The sequence below is a fragment of the Trichosurus vulpecula genome, chromosome 2, assembly GCF_011100635.1.
Source record: "Trichosurus vulpecula isolate mTriVul1 chromosome 2, mTriVul1.pri, whole genome shotgun sequence".
Classification (NCBI taxonomy): domain Eukaryota; kingdom Metazoa; phylum Chordata; class Mammalia; order Diprotodontia; family Phalangeridae; genus Trichosurus; species Trichosurus vulpecula.
In genome coordinates, this window is record NC_050574.1 from 223,396,345 (window position 1) to 223,417,313 (window position 20,969).

Here is a 20,969-nt window from a genome sequence, read left to right on the forward strand (position 1 = left end):
GGAATTGGCTTGGGTATCAGTTCTTCCAGCCAAGGAAAGCACTATAAGCACAAACAGCACACAGTTCACAGGACACACAAGAAAACCTCACAGACACTACAGGAATGGAAAATTCTGCACCCTGGAATAAATCTGTAGCCTGTAGACTTTGGCACTTCAATATAGCCACTCTGTGCATGTTCAGGTGGTAGGCTACCCCTTTGACCCCCTTTTTATCAAAGTTTCCTTCCATGAGGAGTTAGATTTTTGACAAGAAAGGCAACCAGAGACCACATGAAGGGCCCCTGCATGAACACGCTGGGCAAACCATAACCAGCAAATGTGCAGTACAAAGGCCTCAGTTCTTACAATGGCATCAGTTTAAGCAAAAGTGATAAGCAGCTTACAGAATACGTAACAGGTCCATAACATACACATGGCTAGTATAACAAGCAAAGTTACAATAAATGAATAAAGAAACTCAGTATAGCAATAGTTTTAGAATGTCAAGTCCTTTGGCAGCACCCATGATTTTCAGGGTTCGGCAAGCACTTGCTGTGCATCTCTCAAACAGCTGCATATGGATCAGGACAGGCCTGTAGGGGCATTTCTTTAGCCATCTTCAGGTCCTAGGTTACTTGTGGAGATATCTTGGTGATGCTGCTACAACCTATTAGTGGTAAGACAGTATAATTTAGTAAACTGTGATAAAATCTAATCATATTGGCTTTGTGGTAAATTAAATTAGTTCAGGTGGTGAAAACCCATTTGGACTTTTTGGAACTAGATCTGATAATAACAGGATATTCTGGTCTTTGTTGTATGATAATGAGGGCAATTTCTGTTTCAAGTTTCTCTCAACAGCACTAAAAATCTCATTTTTTGCCTAGGCTATTGATCTTTAAGTCTTATTTTAAGTATCCAAGGTCCTGACTTTTATCTGGCCGAATCTGTCTCCCCAGGATTTTCACAGTCTCTCCCGAGTCTCACTACTCGGTTGTGGACATAACAGGCAGGACTTTCTCTTCCCATGTTTTTGCAGCTTGTCTACCTGAGAGTCCACAGGAGGCTTGCCCTTCCCAATGTCTTTTGAATGCCAGAATTGCCTTGCAATGTGGGACACTTCTGTTCCTGCAAGTCTATTTCCTTACTTGCCTTTTTCTGTCACCTCTTCTTTGTGCACAGGTGAGAAAAAAAAATCAAAATTTGTGTTTTGGAACCTATTTCTCCTTTACCTTCCTGAGCTTGGAGTATTTAATTTTTCAGTCACTTCATGTTTGACTGACCCCCAGGGGAGTGTACTCCTGCCTAATACCAGCTGCCGCTTAGAGTAAGATTCCTCAGTGAGTGCCCCTGGGGAAAGTGATTCTCCTGGCTCGCTCTCCAAAAATTGTTCAAAGAAAATATTTGTTTAGGCTTTGTCATCAATAACGAAGAACCCCAGCAAGAGAAAATTTAAAGGAGTTTGTTGTAGTACCCAAGATAATAGCATGTTGAATGCAGCCAGGTACCAAGGTCAAGCCATATGCTTTTAAAGAAGAGTTTTGTAGTAAGACAAACCTGATAGGTCCACATTTCTAAAATGGGATGGGCTAGTGTTACCTCAGAGACACATTTACAGTCAAAATAGATAGAGATTTCTAAAAAGGGAATCAAAGCACATGAGACTGCCTTTTCCTATCTTAGGGTTCTCATGTACTATGGCTGTTCTGCATTCAGATTAGCGGGAGAGGTCTGGGAGGTACAAGTAGGACAGGAGATCATGCGTTCATTCAAATTGACTTGGCAGTTGTGATTAAATTCTACACAGGATAAAGTATAAACTTTGATATTTAGTTTTTAAAGCCCTTCACAGTTTGACTTCATTATCTTTTCAGCCTCAATTAATATTATTACTTCCCTTTCACAGTCTATGATCCAACCAAACTGGCCTTCTTTCTGTCATATATAACATTTCATCTCCTGTCTTTGTGCCTTTATATTGGTCATCTACTTCTGGAATGCATTTTCTTTTCACCTTTACCTCAAAGAACCCCTCTCTTCCTTGAGTATGAAGCTCAAACACCACCTTCTATGAAGCTTTTCCTGAAATGCCAGTTGCTAATCCCTTCTAGTTACCTTGTATTTAGCTTCTTCGCTTTATATTCATTCACATATTTATTCAGTAACTATATGAACTTAGTGTCTTCCTATTAGAATGTAAGCTCCTTGTGAGTAAGGATTTTATCATTTATTGTATTTATATTCTCAGTGCCTACTAGCACAGTACTTGGCACATAGTAAGCTCTTCTTCCAGCCTGGCCTAGAAAAATACAATTTTCCTCTTATTTTTCTTGATGTTGTGAATTTAATTTTTTTTGGATGAAAGTGTTACAGCTTCTGCCCTTTTGTATTCATCTGATGCATAGTAAATTTTGTTCCCGTGTCTCATTTCATTCTGTGTGTCATATGGTTGTTGTATGCAAGAGATTGTTGCATTTTATTTTCTTATTTGTTTAATTTTATTAGACTGTTTTGATACATTTAAATTTATACTTAAAAGTTACGATCATTAGGCTTGTTTTCATTCTTTTATTTCTTTTGTATTGCTTTTTAAAACTCCCCTTCCAAGTTACTATTTTGTCTCCCTGATTTGTTTTGCTTTGACTCTTGTGATGCTAGTCTAGTGTCTCCCCCACTCCCATTCCCTTCCCTATCCCAATTTCTTAAAATTTTTGTTTCTTTTATTAGGTGTCTACTTCTCCCCCTCTTTTGTCCTCCCCCCACATCCTTTTAATTTTAGTAACTTTTTTATTGTGTCCTTTTCCAAAAATTTTCCCTTTGCTTTATTCTCATAATTTTGCTTCTCTGCCATTCTGTTCCAAATTTTGTTTTCCTATTCATGTTCTCCACTTTCATTTATTCTCTCAGTTTTTTTCTTTTTCTTTTTTTAAGACTTTAGATATATTTTTAATTTCTTTGTGGTGATGTTAACAACAAAAGAACCATAGCAGAAGACAACGATATACCCAGAGCTTTTAAAGGGATAAATTGAAATCACAACATCTCAGAGAAGATACTAACTAGAGTACAACAGGTAATCAAGCAGTAGACACTGACATCTGCTGGAACAGATTAGATTTAATTTAACTGTACATTGTGTATGACAAGAAACCCTCCACAGGACAGTAATTTAGATGCACTCTCTATATATACTGTAATACTTAAACCCCTGGGTGTTGTTTATTCTGTAAAGAGGGAATTCAACAATAAATAATCTGACAAACAGTTTCAGTTGCTGTGAAGTACAGTGTGTCAGCATAGTTGCATGCCTTTGCCAGTACATTCCACTAAACAGTTAGGAATGAATGAATAAATGAATGAATGAATGAATGAATGAATGAATGAAAAAGCATTTATTAAGCACTTCCCATTGGGCAGGCACTGGGGATGATACCAATGCAAAACGATAGTCTCTGGCCTTAAAGTACTTGCATTCAACAGGAGAATGCAGTACGATGTAGGAGAATGGTGGCCAAGTTTGGGGGGTGAAGGATGGGAGGGTGTGTGTTCCTCTCAGTTTTTTTCATTGGTAAAGTTTCTGAAGTGTTAGGTTTGAGTTCCTTCTTGTATGTGAATTGTGTGATTCACTTTGTAGATCTCATCCTTGCCTCTCTTTTTTTTCCTATTTCTTTTCATTAGAGATATCAATTCATGAGGAAACAGTGCAGGATGGGTGCAACATTGTGTTGTTGAATGAATGCCATAACCATGATCAGTCTTTATCCCAAAGGCTATGTCATCCTGTTTTTGCACCAGAGGTGTCAAACTCACTGCCTGATAGACCAAACCATATTATATTGGAAAATGCTTAACAAAATAAATAAAAATAAAATACATTATAGATAATTTTAATTTGTGTTTTTTCCCAGTACTCAGGTACCCACTTCTCTGGACTATTGCAGTAGGATTATAATTTGTCTCCTTACTTTTCTTTCCACTTTATTCTCTACACAGCTGTCAAAGTTATTTTCTTAAAGTACAAATTTACACGTTACTCAAACTCCTGTGTTTGCCTGTTGCTTTTCGGCTAAATATACAAACTCTTAGGGGCTTTTTAAAGCCCTTTACAACCTGGTTCTTAGTCAAACTGATTTTCTTCTTGTTCCTCAAAAATGGCTTTCCTTCTCAGTTGCCATACCTATGTCTTGAATTCACTTTCTACTCATATAAGCCTCTTGGAATTCTTTATTTCCTTCAAGACTCAGTTGAGTACCACCTTCTACGTGAAGCCTTTACTGATTCTGACTCCTGCCATCTGCTGGTGCTCTCCCTTCTTAAATTACCCTGTACTTATTTTGTATTTATCCAGTATAAACTTATATATATGTATATGTATATATATATATACACATACACATGTTGTCTCCGTTGATAGAATGTAAGCTTCCTGAAAGTAGAGACTATTTCATTTTTGTCTTTATATTCAGTGTCTAGCGTACAATAGATGTTGAAAAAAATGTTTTTAGATTGCCAAATAACATATCTAACGTGTACTTTTATTAGTTGCCATTATTAAACCTTTATGTTATTCTAGTGCTGTTGTTAACTTTATCATTTTAAGAAATGATGTAGGTACTTTTGTGCTGGTAGCTTGAAGAGTAAGGGAAAAAGAAACGACAGAGTTAGAAATGATCCACATAGAGGAAGTGCATGAAGTCTCCTAACAGTCATTTTCTCTTCCCCCCCTTTGCTTAAAAGGTGGTTCTTTGGTTGCTCCCTTTTGCCAACTGTAATGTAGTGGAAAGGTTTGGATTTTGGAGTCAGAGTACCTGGGTTTCTGCTTGTGTGACCTTGGGCTAAGCACTTTACCACTCTGGGTCTCACTTGATTCATTTGTAACAAAAAGAAGGGGGTTGGACTAGGTATCTGAGGTCCCTTCTGGATCAGAATCCTCTAATCCTCTGTCAGGCATTCAGAGCTTTCCACATTCTAACCTTATCTCTGTTTCCTTTCATATACTGTGTGTTCTTTCCAAACTAGATTATCCTCTATCTCTTGAACATGCTGTGCTTCTGTGTCTTTGCATTATTCCTTGTGATTGAAATCTTTTGCCTCCTATTTTTCTTTTAAAAAAAAAGTTTTATTTTATTTTCAAACACAGATCAGCCTTCTCTTCCATCAACTTGCTCCTCCTCATCTCTCCCTCATTGAGAAATCAAGAAAAACAAAACCCTTTTACAAGCATGTGTAGTCAAGCAAGGGCATCTAGGTGGTGTAATGGGTAGAGCACCAGGCCTGGAGTCAGGAGGATCTGAATTCATATATGACCTCAGACACTTAGTAGCTGTGTGACCCTGGGCAAGTCACTTAACTCTGCCTCATTTCTATCATCTGTAAAATGAGCTGAAGAAAGAAATGGCAAACTACTTCAGTGTCTCTGCCAAAAAAAAAAAAAAACCAAGCCCAAATGGGGTCATGAAGAGTCAGACACAACTGAACAACAATGAATGGGCAAGCAAAACATAATTTCTCATTGGTTATAGCTAAAAAACTATGTCTTAATCTGTATTCCTCTGTCAAGAGGTGGGTAGCATGTTTTATCACGAGTCCTCAGGAATTGTTGTTGGTCATTGTGTTGATTAGCGTTTGCAGAGTTTTTTTTTTTAATTTTGTTTTAATTAACCGTTATCTACCTTCTCCCCTCTCCCTATGGTGAACACAAGAAAAACAAAACCCATTACACACAGGTATAGTCAATCAGAACAAATTTCCACATTGGCTGTGTCCTAAAAAATATTTGTCTCATTCTGCATTTTATGAGTTTCTGCACACTGTGTCATTTCTTACAGCACAATAATATTCCATTACATTTATATACCATAATTTGTCCATTCCTCCTTTAGTGTCACACTCTCAGATCTCCATTCTTTGACTCCTTAGAAAGACTTATAAATACTTCTGCACCCTTAGATTTTGTTTTGCTTAGGGCTAATCCTTCCCTTAGTCTGTCCTTCTAATTCTTCCTCCTCCTTCTCTCCTTTCTTTTCTGTTTTTCTGTTGAAAAATGTATTTCTCTACGCAGCTCTTTGTGTGTATGTGTGTGTTCTTTCTTTTGACCATTTTAGATGAGAGTGAGGTTCTTGTGTTGGCTGTTACCACCAACTCTCTCCTGCTTATTTGTATAGATGTCTCATTATATGAGAGAATTTTCCCTAACCTTCCTTCCTCCCCAAGTGTATTCTTCTTCCCCTCTCTTTCTATTCCTTTCTTAAGATCATCACAACATAACAGAACCACTCCTAGGCCTTATCTAATTGGATTCCATCTATGAACCTTGATGATGATAGAGATCAGAAGGGACACATATTATTTCATCATATACGAATGTAAGTGATTCTTATTTGGTCCTTTATTATTATTCATTCATACCTTTTTATGTTTCTCTTCAGTGCTTTGTACTTCAAAGTTTTACTGTAGCTCTGATATTTTTATCAGGAAAGCTTTGTAGTCCTCTATTTTATTCAAGGTCTGTTTTTTTTTCTCTTGTAGCATTATATTCCTTTTTGCTGGGTAAGTTATCTTGGCTACAAGCCCATATTTTTGCCTTCTGGATCATCATATTCCAAGTTCTCTACTCCTTTATTATAGTGGTGGCTGCTAAATCATGTTGATCCTGACTGTGGCTGTTTGGTACTTGAATTCTTTCTCTCTGGATGCTTGTATTTTTTCAAACTTTGACCTAGAACCTCTGGATTTTAGCTATGATGTTCCTTGGAGTTTTCATTTTGGGGCTTCTTTTAGGAGGTGACCAGTAGATTCTTTCTGTTTTTACTTTGTCCTCTGGTTCTAAGAGATCTGGGCAGTTTTCTTTGAAGATTTCTTGAAATAGGATATCTACTGGGGAGAGGGGTGGTAATGGTGCTCGGAGGGTCTAATGATTTTCACATTTATTTTCTCTTCCATTTGTTTTCCAAGTCAGTTGTTTTGCTATGAAATGCTTTATATTTTCAGTTTTTTTTGCTTTGTTTTCAGTATTTCTTGTTGCCCTGTGGAGTCATTGCCTTCTGTTTGGTCCATTTGAATTTTCAACGGTTTTGTTTCTTGGGCAAGGTTTTGTACCTTTTGTACCAAACTGTTTCCCATTCTACTTCAGTCTTCTATGGCTTCCAATATTTCTCTTCCAATATTTTCTTTAGGTGCTCTCCAGTAATTTTAAAATTATCTCTCCTGGATCTATTTTCCAGGTCAGTGGTTTTTCCAATGAGATATTTCACATTGTCTTCCATTTTTTCATTCCTTTGGCTCTGTTTTATAATATCTTGATTTCTCATAAAGTCACTAGGTTCCACTTGCTCCAATCTAAATTTTAAGGTAGTATTTTCTTCAGTGGTCTTTTGGACCTCCTTTTCCATTTGGCTAATTCTGCCTTTCAAGGCATTCCTCTCCTCATTGGCTTTTTGGACCTCTTTTGCCATCTGAGTTAGTCTATTTTTTAAGGTGTTGTTTTCTTCAGTTTTCCTCTACTTCTCTTACTTGCTTTTCCAAATCCTTTTTGAGCTCTTCCATGGCCTGAGACCAGTTCATGTTTTTCTTGGAGGCTTTTGATGTAGGCTCTTTGACTTTGTTGACTTCTTCTGGCTGTATGTTTTGGTCTTCTTTGTCACCAAAGAAAGATTCCAAAGTCTGAGACTGAATGTGAGTCCGTTTTCGCTGCCTGGTGATGTTCCCAGCCAACTACTTGACCCTTGAGTTTTTTGTCAGGGTGTGACTGCTTGTAGAGTAGAAAGTACTTTGTTCCAAGCTTGAGGGGATGTGCTGTTGTTTTCAGAGCTATTTCTACACAGCAAACTCTGCCACACCAGCGCTCCTCCCCCAAGAACCACCAACCCGGACCTGACTCAGATCTTAAGCAGGCTCTATACTCCTGCTCTGATCTACCACTTAATTCCTCCCACCATGTGGGCCTGGGGCCAGAAGCAACTGTAGCTGTAGTTCTGTAGCTGCACTACCTCCACTGTTCCCAGGGCAGTGGCCTAACTGCGAACTCCTTTCTGTCCCTGCAGTTTTTCCCACTAACCTTCTCTGTTGTCTTTGGTGTTTGTGGGTTGAGAAGTCTGGTAACTGCCACAGCTCACCGATTCAGGGCTCTAGGGCCTGTTCTGCCCGGCTCCTGGTTTGGTTGGTCTGGGTGCAGCCACTCTACTCCCAGCTCCCTGCGCGATAGACCTCACCCAGCGACCATCCAGGCTGTCCTGGGCTGGAGCCCTGCTTCCCTCTGCTATTTTGTGGGTTCTGCTGTTCTAGAATGTGTTCAGAGCCATTTTTTATGGTGTTTGGAGGGTCCTGGGGGAGAGCCCTAGGCAAGTTCCTGCTTTCCAGCTGCCATCTTGCCTCTGCCCCCTCTTCAGGTGCTCTCATTCCATTTGTAAAAACATTTAAAAAATTGTTTTAACTCAGGCTTTGTCTCTTCCAGGAATCCTAGTTGAGTTTATACTCAAGCATGTTTTTCTCTGAGATAATGCACATAGATATTTTGGAGTCATAGTCTTTTACATTTGTGTCTTGAGTGTCCCTGCCACCATAATAGTAGGGTTATGGTAGAGTTCGTTTTTGTTTGCTCATTCTTCCAGCCTATTTCCTGATTTTGAACTTCTTGTTAGGGTTGGGAGGGAAGGTCTTGTTACTGCTTTCCTGGGATATTGAGTGTTGTGTTATTCCAGAATCTCAGGGACAGGCTGGGTACATCCTTCCAAAGTGGTCTGGTCCAGGGCAAGGTCTGATTGTTGCCCCCATAGTCAGATCTCTGCAAGTTCCTGACCTAGGTTAGGGCCTGAGCAGAGTGTTTCTGGGCTCTGTCCCTATAAGCAAACTGGAATGCTCTGGTAGTTGCAGAATTGAAGTTCCACTTTGGTCCAGGTTATGTCATGGTTATTCCTCTGCAGTCTGGGCTAGGCATTGGAAGTGAGACCCTATTTTGTGCCAGAAGTCTGAGCTACATTGCTGCTGCTGCTGCTGCTGGTCGTGGTGGTTTCTGAACTTTCTTCTTTCTTCATTCACTACCCAGGCCTGGCCTCTCTACCCTGAATGCTGAACATCACCATAGTAAGTAGGTCTCCTATTCAGGCTGCTTTAGCTCTGCTACCTTGGACTGAGTAGTAGCCAACAATGTTGCTACTTCAGGCCTGTCCTGTCCCAGTGCCCCAGTGTGGGTCTGGGGGTACTTTGCTGTGAATCTGAGACTTTCTCTTTTCCTGGTACATAGCATCACCCTGGGCACTTGAGTGCCCTGCACAGGGTGCTCCTTGTCCTACCTGCTCCATTATCCATAGACCTCCTTGTCTGTCTCCCTATGCCAAGCTGGGCTAAACAAAGGACTCACTATGTGTGCTATATGAGGTCGAAGATGAGGAAAGTCATTAACTTTTTTCTGGATTTCCCCATAAGAATTCTGCCTTGTACACTTTCCAGATCTGTTAGGAGGAGTTTGTGGAGCACTTCATTGCTTCCTTTCTGCACTATCATTGCTCCACCTTCCTCCTCACTTAAGATCTGGAGTTCTTAAACTTTTCTTTGTTGTAGACCACCTTGGCAGTGTGGTGAAAGGACTCCTGAGTTCTTCTCTGTTAATGACTTTCATCTTAGGCCTTATATAGCATGAGATTTTGCACTTCTGTAATGCAGTTAGCATGTAATCTGTTTTATTCTCCTTATCCATTTATACATGGAAAATCACCCTACTAGATTTTAAACTCTTAGGGCGGGCTATTTTATCTACGCTTAGAACTTTACTCTTTCCAGGATAGCCAAATAATTTAATTGCCAAGGATAATACTCAGAGAAGAAAACAGAGCCCTTGGCTCTCTTAATTGTTCTCCCTTTTTTTCTCTTTTCCTATCCTTTCTCTTTTTGCTCTTAACTTCCAAATAATGAGCATAGAGTTGCTAGAATAAATATTTGTTGGATTGAATTTGTCGCATACATATTCCTTTTTTTCTCCGTTATCTCTTTTTCTGTCTTTCTCTCCTATACATGTTTTCTTCTCAGTCATGGCAGAGAGACAAAAAATGACCTTCTTCTTCACTAGGTTTTAAGTGTTGACTCCTGTGTAATAGGACCTTAAATCTTAAGGTGTCCTGCTCGTCTCCAGGATCGAAATAACAGAGAAATGATTGAGATTAAAGAGGAGAAAGACATGGTAAATAGGACCCAGGTGTAAACCATTAATTAGGAAACAGTTAACAGTTACAGTAATGATTATTTTTGTCACCTTTCTGTGTTCTTTTTCTTGGAACATAATTTTTCTTGCTCATTCTTCTTTATCCCTATGATAGTTATTATATTTTCCCTTTTTTGCCTCCAAGACTTACTTTATCTACTCTTCTAATTTGAACCTTCTTAATCTTTCTTTATAAAAATGATGGCAAAGGTATTAAAATATAAAATCTTCATTAGAGAAAGTTAGGATGTTTGGAAATCATCAGAAGAATTGGAATTTTTATTAAAAATTCAGGGAAAGCTGGAGCCTCCTGAATAGTGTGTGAACCATAGAGAAATTTGACTTTGACTTTTTAATAACAAACCTTAAATTTTTTTTTTATTTTTTATTAATTTTTTTTTATTTTTAGTTTACAACACACGGTTCTACATAATTTTGAGATCCAGATTTTCTCCCCTCCCTCTCCCTTCCCTCCCCAAGACGGCATGGAAACTCATATAACTACCATGTATAACTTCGCAACAAACCTTAAATTTAATGATCTGTATAGCTAAAACTTGATTGTACTCTTATTGACCAACTGTTAATGAAGAAGTTATTTCCTTAATAGCAAAACACATTTTGTTTTCTGTTCAGAAACTATTCAGCCTGAGCTATTGTAAGTTGCCTCATACCTATTTTTCTAACCTTTTGTTCAGGCTTGTTTTGGGGTACTGGAGAAGAGATGCTTTTGCTTTTTAAAAAAAATTTTTAAATTTTTTTCCCAGTTACTTGTAAAAACAGTGTTTAATATTTGTTTCCAAAAATTTTGAGTTCCAAATTCTCTCTTCCCTCTTTTTTCTGAGATGGCAAGCAATCTGATATAGATTACATATGTACAATCATGTAAAATGTATTTCTGTATTAGTCATTTTGTGGAAGAAAACCCGAACCAAAAAAAAAAAAAGTGAAAAATAGTATGCTTTGGTACTCCATCAGTTCTTTCTCTGGAGGCAGATAGCATTTTCATCATGAGGCCTTTGGGATTGTCTTAGATCATTGTATTGCTGAAAATAGGTAAGTCATTCACACTTGATCTTCGTACAGTATTGTTGTTACTGTGTACAATGTTCTCTTGGTTCTGTTTACTTCACTTTGCCCCAATTCATAGAAGTCTTCCCAGGTTTTTCTGAACCCTGCTTGTTATTTCTTATAGCACAATAGCATTCCGTTATAGTCATATACCACAACTTGTTTAGCCATTCTTCAATTGATAGACAATTTCCAATTCTTTGACACCACAAAAAGAGTTGCTGTAAATATTTTTGTATGAATAGGTCCTTTTCTTTTTTATTTCTTTGGGATACAGACATAGTAGCGGTATTGCTGGTCAAAGGGTATGCATAGTTTTATGGCCCTTTAGGCATAGTACTGAATTGCTCTCTAGGATAGTTGGATCAGTTCCCAACTCCACCAGTAGTGTATTAGTGTCCCAAATTTCCCATGTCCCTTCCAACATTTATCATTTTCCTTTTCTGTCATATCAGCCAATCTGATAGGTGCAAAGTGATACCTCAGAGTTGTTTTAAATTGCGTGTCTAATCAATAGTGATTTAGAGCATTTTTTTTGTATTATTATAGATAGCTTTGGTTTCTACATCTGAAAATTGCTTGTTCATATCATTTGACCGTTTATCATTTGGGGAATGACTTGTATCCTTATAAATTGGCATCAGTTCTCTATGTATATGAGAAATGAAATTCATCAGAGAACCTTGCTGTAAAATGTTTTCCTCCCAGTTTTCTGTTTTCCTTCGATTCTTGGCTGCATCGGTTTTATTTGTGCAAAACCTTTTTAATTTAATCTAATCCGAATTATCCATCTTATATCCTGTAATGTTCTTTATCACTTGTTGGTCCTTATCCATAGATCTAACAGGTATAGTATTCCATACTCTCCTAATATGATTGTGGTATCACCCTTTATATTTAGGTCATATATCCATTTTGAGCTTATCTTGGTATATGTTGTTTTATGTTGGTCCATGCCTAATTTCTGCCAAATCACTTTCCAGTTTTCCCAGCATTTTTTATCAGATACTGAGTTCTCTCAAAAGCTGGCATCTTTGGGTTTGTCAAACACTAGTTACTTTGGTCATTACTTAACTGTGTATTGTGTACCCAGTCTGTTCCACTTACCCACCACTCTTTGTCAGTCAGTACCAGGTCATTTTGATCATTAACATTTTGTAATACAGTTTGAGATCTAGTGCCGCTTGGCCATTTTTCTTCACATTTTTTTTCATTAATTCCCTTGATATTCTTGACCTCTTGTTCTTCCAAATGAATTGATACTTTTGCTTTTAAGATCAAGTCAGAATTACATTTTTAAAACACCAAACTTTGAGGAAATACCTAGATTTCTAACACTTGAATTTTTTTTCTTTTTGCACTTAGGCCCAAATGATAAAGCCTTACATTTTTGGTTTAAAAAATCTTGTGAAAATTTCTGTTGAAAAATGTTTTTAGTGGTATAAAAATGCAGACTCTTAGAAAGCAGTGTGTATCAGTGCCAGTTTATAAAGGTTGCCATGGAGTTGTACTTTTGCTAAGAGGAAAATTCAATGTAAATTTCTCTTAACACATAGTTTGGTTGTTGTCCTTGGTTCTGTCCTCTGACCAAAATGACATCACTATGTTAGAGTCAAGTTACAGTGCATTAGACTGTGACTGATCAGACCAATGTGACCTCGGAAGGCTGTACTACAGGTCAAGTACAAATAGTCCATGTGAACATTTGGGGTGGATTCACAAAGTTTGTGTATCTCATGTTTCTTTTGACCTATTTCAATTTTGCTTTGCTCATAGAGGACACAGCACCTCCTCTGCTGAGGGCTCTGTAGACCTTCAGTTTGGTAGTTAGTCTAATACTTTTTCTTTCCCACACTTTCCTTTGGTGCCTACCAGACACTGAGCTAATTTCAGCAATGCATGTGTCAACCTCATTATCAGTGTGTATATCCCTAGAAAGTATACTGCCAAGGTAAATGAACTTATCCACAGCATTCAGAACTTGTCCATTTGCTGTCACCAGTGTTTCCACATAGGGATGGTGTGGTGCTGGCTGCTGGAACCACCTGTGTTTTCTTGGTGGTGTTAGGCCAAAGTTAGCACAAGCAGCAGAGAATCGATCCATACATTTTTGCATTTCAGATTCAGAAACACATAAACACATAGTTTAACAACAGCTGGAAAAACCTTTTGGAAGGAAATAGATGACTTAAGAGTGTAGAATGTTAACTTGCTTCTTACTGGGGTAAAATAATTATAAGAACACTGGCATACTGGGACATAGAAATATATTATATGGTTGTCTCTTTCTACTTTAGCTATTGTGGAGAGAACAGGGGGAGTTAGAAAGAGAGCCTTGTAAATTATTTGACAGATGGAAGACTAAAAAAGGCAAATAGTTTGGCTGTTCTTTTAACGTTCTCTCTTAAAATTTAATGAATGGAAGTTGTTGAATAATAGTAGCTCGCATTTATATAGTGCTTTAAGGCTTACTTGTGTTATTTCATTTGATGCTTACTGCAGTCATGTAAGGTAGTTAGAATGACTACACTCATTTTACAGATGTGGGGATTGAGACAAAGGAGCTAGCTGACTTACCTAAGGTAACACAACTAATATCTGGATTCAAGTAAGGTAGGATTCTGACTTAGCACTTTAGCCACTCTTCCATTTAGCTGTCTGTGTGTAGACCATACCTGTGGGAAGTTGCAAGGCCTTTTGACACTAGGCTGTCTTGAAATTTTAGGGCTATGAACCAGATTAGGAGAAGTCCAGTACCAAGATGAAAATTCAGAGTAAACTGGAAGCATTTTTAATTATGTCTGTGATTAGTGCTGGGATTAGGTAAGGTGTGATTGATAAAAGTAGTCTTTATTAGAGAGGAATTTTAGAAGTTCCTTTTAAAAATTTGATTATCCTTTTCACATGATGAGAATGTTCCTAAGTCATCCTGATGATAGATAATAACAAGTGTGACTATTTCAGTAGAGTTGTATTTTGTTAATATAGGTAAATTGCCATTCTTGGAGAATGGATAGTAGCTGCAAGGACTGGTTGGGTGGCAATCAAGAATTGTTGTATAATGGCTTGTTCAAAATATTTATAGCAACTTTTTTCATTGTACTTAAAAATTGGAAACTAAAGAAGTGTCATCCTATGGCAGAATGCTAAACAAAGTATAATGGAATACTAATGTCACATAAAAATGATGAAATGGACAATTTCAGAGGAAACTGGGAAGACCTCTGTGAACTGATGGAGTGAAGTAAGCAGAACTAGGAGAAAAATTTATACAGTGATACCATGACATAAAAAAAACAAGACTGTAGAACTCTGATTGATAAAATGATAAACCATGATTCCTAAAGAATGATAATGAAACATGCTGCTCAACTTCTGACAGATGTGATGAACTTTAAATGTAGGAAGATATATATGTTTTCCCACACAGCTAGTAATATGGGAAATTGTTTTACTGGACTATGGAGTTATGCATTGAGGGATTTAAAAAATAACTGCTCAGGGTGGGCAGGGGCAATGGTAGGGATGAATAACGTAAAAAAAAAAAACCCAACATTACTTGAAAATAAAAATAACAAACTTTTTTTTTTTTTTACCAGGAAGGGGAGGGTGAGACAGTAATTTTAAATGGACAAATATAGGCCCAGAGACTAAGAACTCTATCGCTTATAACATTTAGTATCAGTCAGAGTTCAGGAAATCAGGAAGTGAAAATGTTTGTGGACAGGAGCAGGCTAAGAATCTTCACCCGCTGGGGCTCACCTGAGGCACATTAGAGCAAACAGTTCTCAGAAGTCAAGTAGGAGTCAGAAACTCAGGGTTTGGTACTTTGAGAAAATTGTATCAGTTTGTAGTAAGGAACACTGAAGTGTACCATAACCGAGGGTGAGGGACTGTTCTGTAGCCTTTTTAAAAAAATATAATTTTAATTTTCATTGACCACTATAGGTATTCAGCTTTATGAATAATAGTGTAAGAAAAACGACAAGCAAGTCAGAACAAATTGTGATTGTATGTTTCTGTGAAATCATTTAGTAATTGTTAACTCCAAACTAATAGATGGATATAATCGACATTAACTAAATAGTACTCATAATCATCCTTGTTGTCCTCATCTTTTTTGACCTCTTCCTGGGTATTTAACATGATTTTGTTTTATTTACTGCTTGGTTGTGATCAATGTACATATTCATTTGGTTTTTTAGTTTTATTTAGATTTATTTTTAGTACAATATTTTACGTAAATATTCCCTTTGAGGGGAATTTTTCATACTTGATGTTTTATGTGACTCAATAATATTCCATTTTTTATTCATGTACCATAATTTATTCAGCCATTCCTCACTTAATGGTAACAAACCTAGTTTGTTCCTAGGTTATTTTTTTCTTGTTTGTTATTAAAGGGCTTCTAGGAATATTTTTGTATATATAGAGGTTTTTTTCCCCACTATTAATAACCTCTTTGGGTTATAGTCCTACTAGTGGGATCACTGAGTCAAAGGATATCCACATTTGCATGACCTTTGTTGTATAATTCCATATTGTTTTCCAAAAAGGTCAGACTCACTCATAGCTTTGTGAGCAGTATAAAGCTGTGCTTACTTTACCATGGTTGTTCCAGCACTAGATTTCGTCATCCTTTTTTGTTATCTTAGACTTAGACAATATGATGAATTTTGGTAGAATTTCAGAGATGTTTTAATTTTTCTGATTATTAGATATTTTAAGCATGTTACATATAGTTGTTACTTTGAGTTTTCTTTTAAAACATCTTTTTTGTGTCATTTGACCACTCACCTGTCGGAGAATGGCTTTTAACTTTATAAATTTTTGTTGCTTGTGCATACATTTTTTACTTTTACCAAAAAAAGTTTGAGGCAAAGATTTTTTCCTTAGTTTCTTTTTCTCATTCAGGAGATGTTGCTTTTTTATTATGCAAAAACTTTTTATATAATAAAATTAATATATTTCTTATTTTTTTCTGAGTTATGACATTAATAATTTATTCCTTGTCTACACTTATGAAAGATGAAGCATTTTCTTGTTTTATTTTTAAATGGGATGTTTTAGGTTGTTGATACATTTTGATTTTATTTTGCTGTTAAGGTGTGACATGCCTATACTTTTTTTTTTTTGCCAAACTATAGTTTTCCTTAGAATTTTTGTTGAATAGTGAATACCTTACTCAGTATTTTGTAATCCTAGATTTATTTAGCACTACATTATTGTAGGATCTGGTTCTAGCTTGTGATAGTCTATTTTATTATATTTACTTCACTCATCCATATTATCTAGTGAGAGAATTTTGGTGATTATTGCTTTTATTCCCAGATCACAAAGTATCCATTCCCCACTTTATTTAACATTTTCTTTGCTAATAATAGCACCTACCTCATCACAGGGTTGCTATGAGGATCAAATGAGATAATATTTGTAAAAGTATTTAGCCTAATGCCTGGCACATTGTAGGTGCTTAATAAATGCTTATTTTGCTTCCTTTTGTCAGAAAATATTTGCCAGGATATTTTTGAACCTTTTATTCTTCCATATGATTTCAATTTTATTCAGTTTTATGAAGTATGCTGTTGGTTTTTTGATTGAGATAGCAAGTAACTTCAATGAAAGAAAAAATATCCATTTATTAAGCACCTAGTTACCAGTTTCAAGCACTGTACTAGGTGCTGGGGATGCAAATACAAAAATAAAGGTAATTCCTGCCTTCATTGTTAAGGGGGAGGCAACACATATAAGTCACTAGTGGCCAGGGAAGAGAATTTTTAGTCTAGTAAGTCATAGAATGGTGAGCGGAGCCATATTGCAGTCATACCCTCTCCAGAACCAATGGTAGTATTGATTTGCTTACTGTTTCCAGAATTGGAAAGGATGGGGGCATGCAGATGAGGAGAAACGTGCCCTTGCCAAAAAGATGATTTTATGGAGTACGGTCTCTCACATGGTGGTCAGAAAAAGTGATACAAGGACACTCAGGGTCTCTCAAGACCTTTGGAATTGATTGTGTGACATGGGAGACACTGGTACAGGGCAACCCCGCATTGTGTGCCCTTGTCAGAGAAGGTGCTGTGCTCTATGAACAAAGCAGAATTGAAGTAGCTCAAAAGAAATGTGAGATGAGCAAACTTAAATCCACCCCAAATGTTCACATGACCTATTTGTGCCTGACCTGTGGTGGAGCATTCCAAGCTTGTATTGGAGTGATTACCCACAGTAGGACAGACTATAACTTGACTCTAACATAGTGATGTAATTTTGGTCCTCTTCAAGAACAAAGGACAACAACAAACCAAACCAGGTGGCAGAACAATTGGCAAGATATCCTGAGTGATTGTAAGTCATGTTATGGTTAGATGAGTTTGCACCTCCAATGCAGACAGCTCAGCCCTAGGGATGTTTCAAAACTGATTGTAGTAGCCATAGAGATCTGGTCTGGAAGGTCAGTTGCAGGCAGATGCCAAGATGTCTGGGATGGATGGATGTAAAGATAAGAAATAAAACCCACAAAAGCGCTAGCATTTCAATGTATGATCAATAAAAATAACAAAACCAGTGATAGAAAAACACCATTAAAAATAACAAATATATTCAGTATCTTGGAATTAACCTATAAAGACTTATAGTAGTTAGCATAACATGACTTATAAAATAATTTTTACAGAAATTAAATAACCCTAGAGGAGTGAAATTTGCAGAGAGGCATATTTAGGCTTGATATAAGGGAAAGTTTCTTAAAAATTAGAGCTATTCAAAAGTGTAATGAGTTGTTTTGGAAGAGACAGCGTTCCTTCTCATTAGAAGTCTTCAATCATAGGATGATGACTTGTATGTATGTTGTAGAAAGGATTCATTTTTGAATTTGAGTGAGGTCTCTTCCTACTCTGAAATTCTGATTCTATAATTTTAGCTTATTTGACCCAGAGCAAGTCAGTCTTTTCTGTTTCCTGATCCAAATTGAAATGAGGTAAATTTACTATATGATCTCTAAGGTGTTTTATGATTACTCTCTGTGATCTTATGATCACAGAAGTATATATTGCTGAAAGTCAATCAAACAACAAGTAGCTAATGGCAGATAATTTTTCTTCTTTGATTTTTGGGGCACATAGGACCTCAGTTTCCTCATTTGTAAGATGGGGGGAGGAAGAAAAGTTAAATTCAGGTTCTTCTGTAAAATGAAGGGGTACTAGATGAAATCTGAAGTCTCTTCCAGCTCTAAATTATTGATCCTGTGAAAGGAAAAAGAATAATTGGAGGAACACTCAGTGTTTATGGGTAGACCAAACTAATATAGCAAAAGTGCTAGATATTTTCTGTTGGGTGTGAGTGACCTTGAACTTTCAGTTAAACTTGGAAATTAGTTGCAGGCAGAAAGATTTGAAAGAGAACCCTATTAATATGTGCACCCTGATTCTGATGGGATTAAGGGTTCAGGACAGATAATTTAGTATGGTGTTATTGCAGTAAGAAAACATTTAGTGTTGCTCAGTCATTTTTCAGTTGTTTCTGACTCTTTGTGAACCCATTTGGGGTTTCCGTGGCAGAGATACTGGAGTAGTTTGCCATTTCCTTCTCCAGTTCATTTTACAGATGAGGAAACTGGGACAAATGGGATTAAGTGACTTGTCCAGGGTCACAGCTAGTAAACATCTGAGGCTGGAAACATTTGGCACTGGGCTAACTAAAGTTTAGTCATGATAGCTTGGTACATGTGTCTGAGGCATGTTTTAGCATCTCCTGATCATAGATAGAGTATCCCAATTGTCTTTGTGCTTTTTGGTGGGTGGTAGTGGAGGGGTTTAATAGCTTAAAACTGTACAACTTTTGGAGTACTGTGTATGCATATGTATGTGTGTGCATTGTTGATTGTAGAACTGTTTAATCATGTAAATTGAATAAATTTGTAATGTCAGCAAACATTGTAGGAAAGATAAAACTATGTAGATTTGAAAAAAAATTCCCTGTAACATTTTTGATTAAAAGAACTAGTGAAACAGTTTTTTTTTTTTTTGGTCTTGGTTACCTTAAAAAATCACAAGAATATTTTTTTCTGCCCTACTTTTATATTCTCCAGAAACTTACTTCTAAATCTTGTTAATAGAAATGTTGTATACTTGGAAAATTGAAACTGATTGTTGATGCTCTTATTTCTTTTTTTTTTCTCTTACAGGTTTTGCAAAAGACATCAAATTAAATCAAGTTCAAATATTCCTTGTGTCCCAAAAGACTTACTGATGATGTCTGAATTTGTTCTTCCACGATTTATTTTTTGTCTTATTCAATACTTAAGAGAAGGCTATAATGAACCAGGTATGTTTAGACCAATACAATGATAGGGATCTTTTTAAAGGTTCTAAGATGCAACAATAATGATTAATTAAGTTCTTTTTCAGTATGAATAAAGCATGAATAGTTTTTTAAAAAGAGTTTATAAAATGTGACTATAGAGTAATGAGGGGGATTACCTTTTGAAAATTGACTTCATTGTGTATTAGACACAAACAATTTGGCATTTTCTCTTAGTGGGGACTTAATGAAAAATAAGTAGGAATAAGCTTATTTGGTCTCTTAGAGAGGGAGGTACCAAAAAATAACATTTAGCCCAATTCTTTCATTTTATGGGTGAGGAAAGACCTAGAGAGTTTAAGTAGCTTGCTGAAGATTACTCTGGTAAATCAGCTTCAGTTTATGAAATTAAAATGACTTACTGATCACATAATAAATTTGTGACAGAATAGGATTAATGACTTCCAGATGTATATGGATTTTTAGGATGATATTCTTCGAAAAACTTGTTCTATTATATTAATCTTTGTGTTCCCCTCCATTGGCTTGTACAAGCATTTGTTTCTTTCTGTAACTACTTGTGATGCATGTTTCTTATTTTAATCATTAGTAAACTGTTCTAATATAGTGATGGAATCTGTTATTATTATAGAGAAAGTTCTAAGTGTATTTGTGCTTTTACTTTTATAACAAGAATATACAATTGGTTATAAAAGGATGTGTTAAATGGTTGGCTTTAGTTAACTGACGATATATTCTAAACGTCTTAATCAAACAAACAGTTTTAAGGAAGGCACTGCATAGCTAAATATTAAAATTATTGCATGTGTCACGTCATAAATATTTCGAAGTGCTGTTAGAGCAAGCAGATGTATTGTATCTTTTAAATGTGTAATTGTTATGTTAGTAGAGACTTTATGATAACTGTACTTAATTCTGTTTTCTAATAAAATTAGCTTGTTTAAAATAATATGGCTTGCCATAATCACTACTTGATTTTTGTGTGAACAATGAAGTTCACAATTTTAAAATTATTAATTATTTTAATATTATGCAATAAAACATAAAATCAGAGTATCCTAAAAATTAAATACACTCTTAATTTTTATCTGTCTTCTTCCAGTTCATAATTAGAATGGATTATATGACTTAAAAAATTAAGTTCCGAAAAACTAAACTGCTACATTTTATCTATGCATAAATGAGTTGATTGGTCTATTTCTCCAGTTTAAATGAGGCAAACAATCCCACTTCTTCCTTTTCAAGCAAGGTTTCTATATTCTTCTGCCAGTCTAAATAGTCGATAGTGTAGTTAATGAAAGCCCTTCCATACATATATATTTGTTTTATACAGTACTCTTTTCACAGTGATCCTGTGGCGTAGGTAATACAAATACTAGTTGCATCTTCCAGATGAAGAAGC

At 36.3% G+C, this 20,969-nt stretch overlaps 1 protein-coding gene across 3 annotated transcripts in view; it reads left to right on the forward strand.

Moving 5' to 3' along the window:
- UBR3 (ubiquitin protein ligase E3 component n-recognin 3) overlaps window positions 1–20,969 on the forward strand; it is a 312,264-nt gene that overhangs the window by 16,179 nt on the left and 275,116 nt on the right. For all 3 annotated transcript variants that reach the window (XM_036747217.1, XM_036747219.1, XM_036747218.1), the window contains exon 2: window positions 19,431–19,570. In XM_036747217.1, coding sequence (XP_036603112.1) covers window positions 19,431–19,570 — 140 coding nt within the window. The remainder of the gene's footprint in view (window positions 1–19,430; window positions 19,571–20,969) is intronic.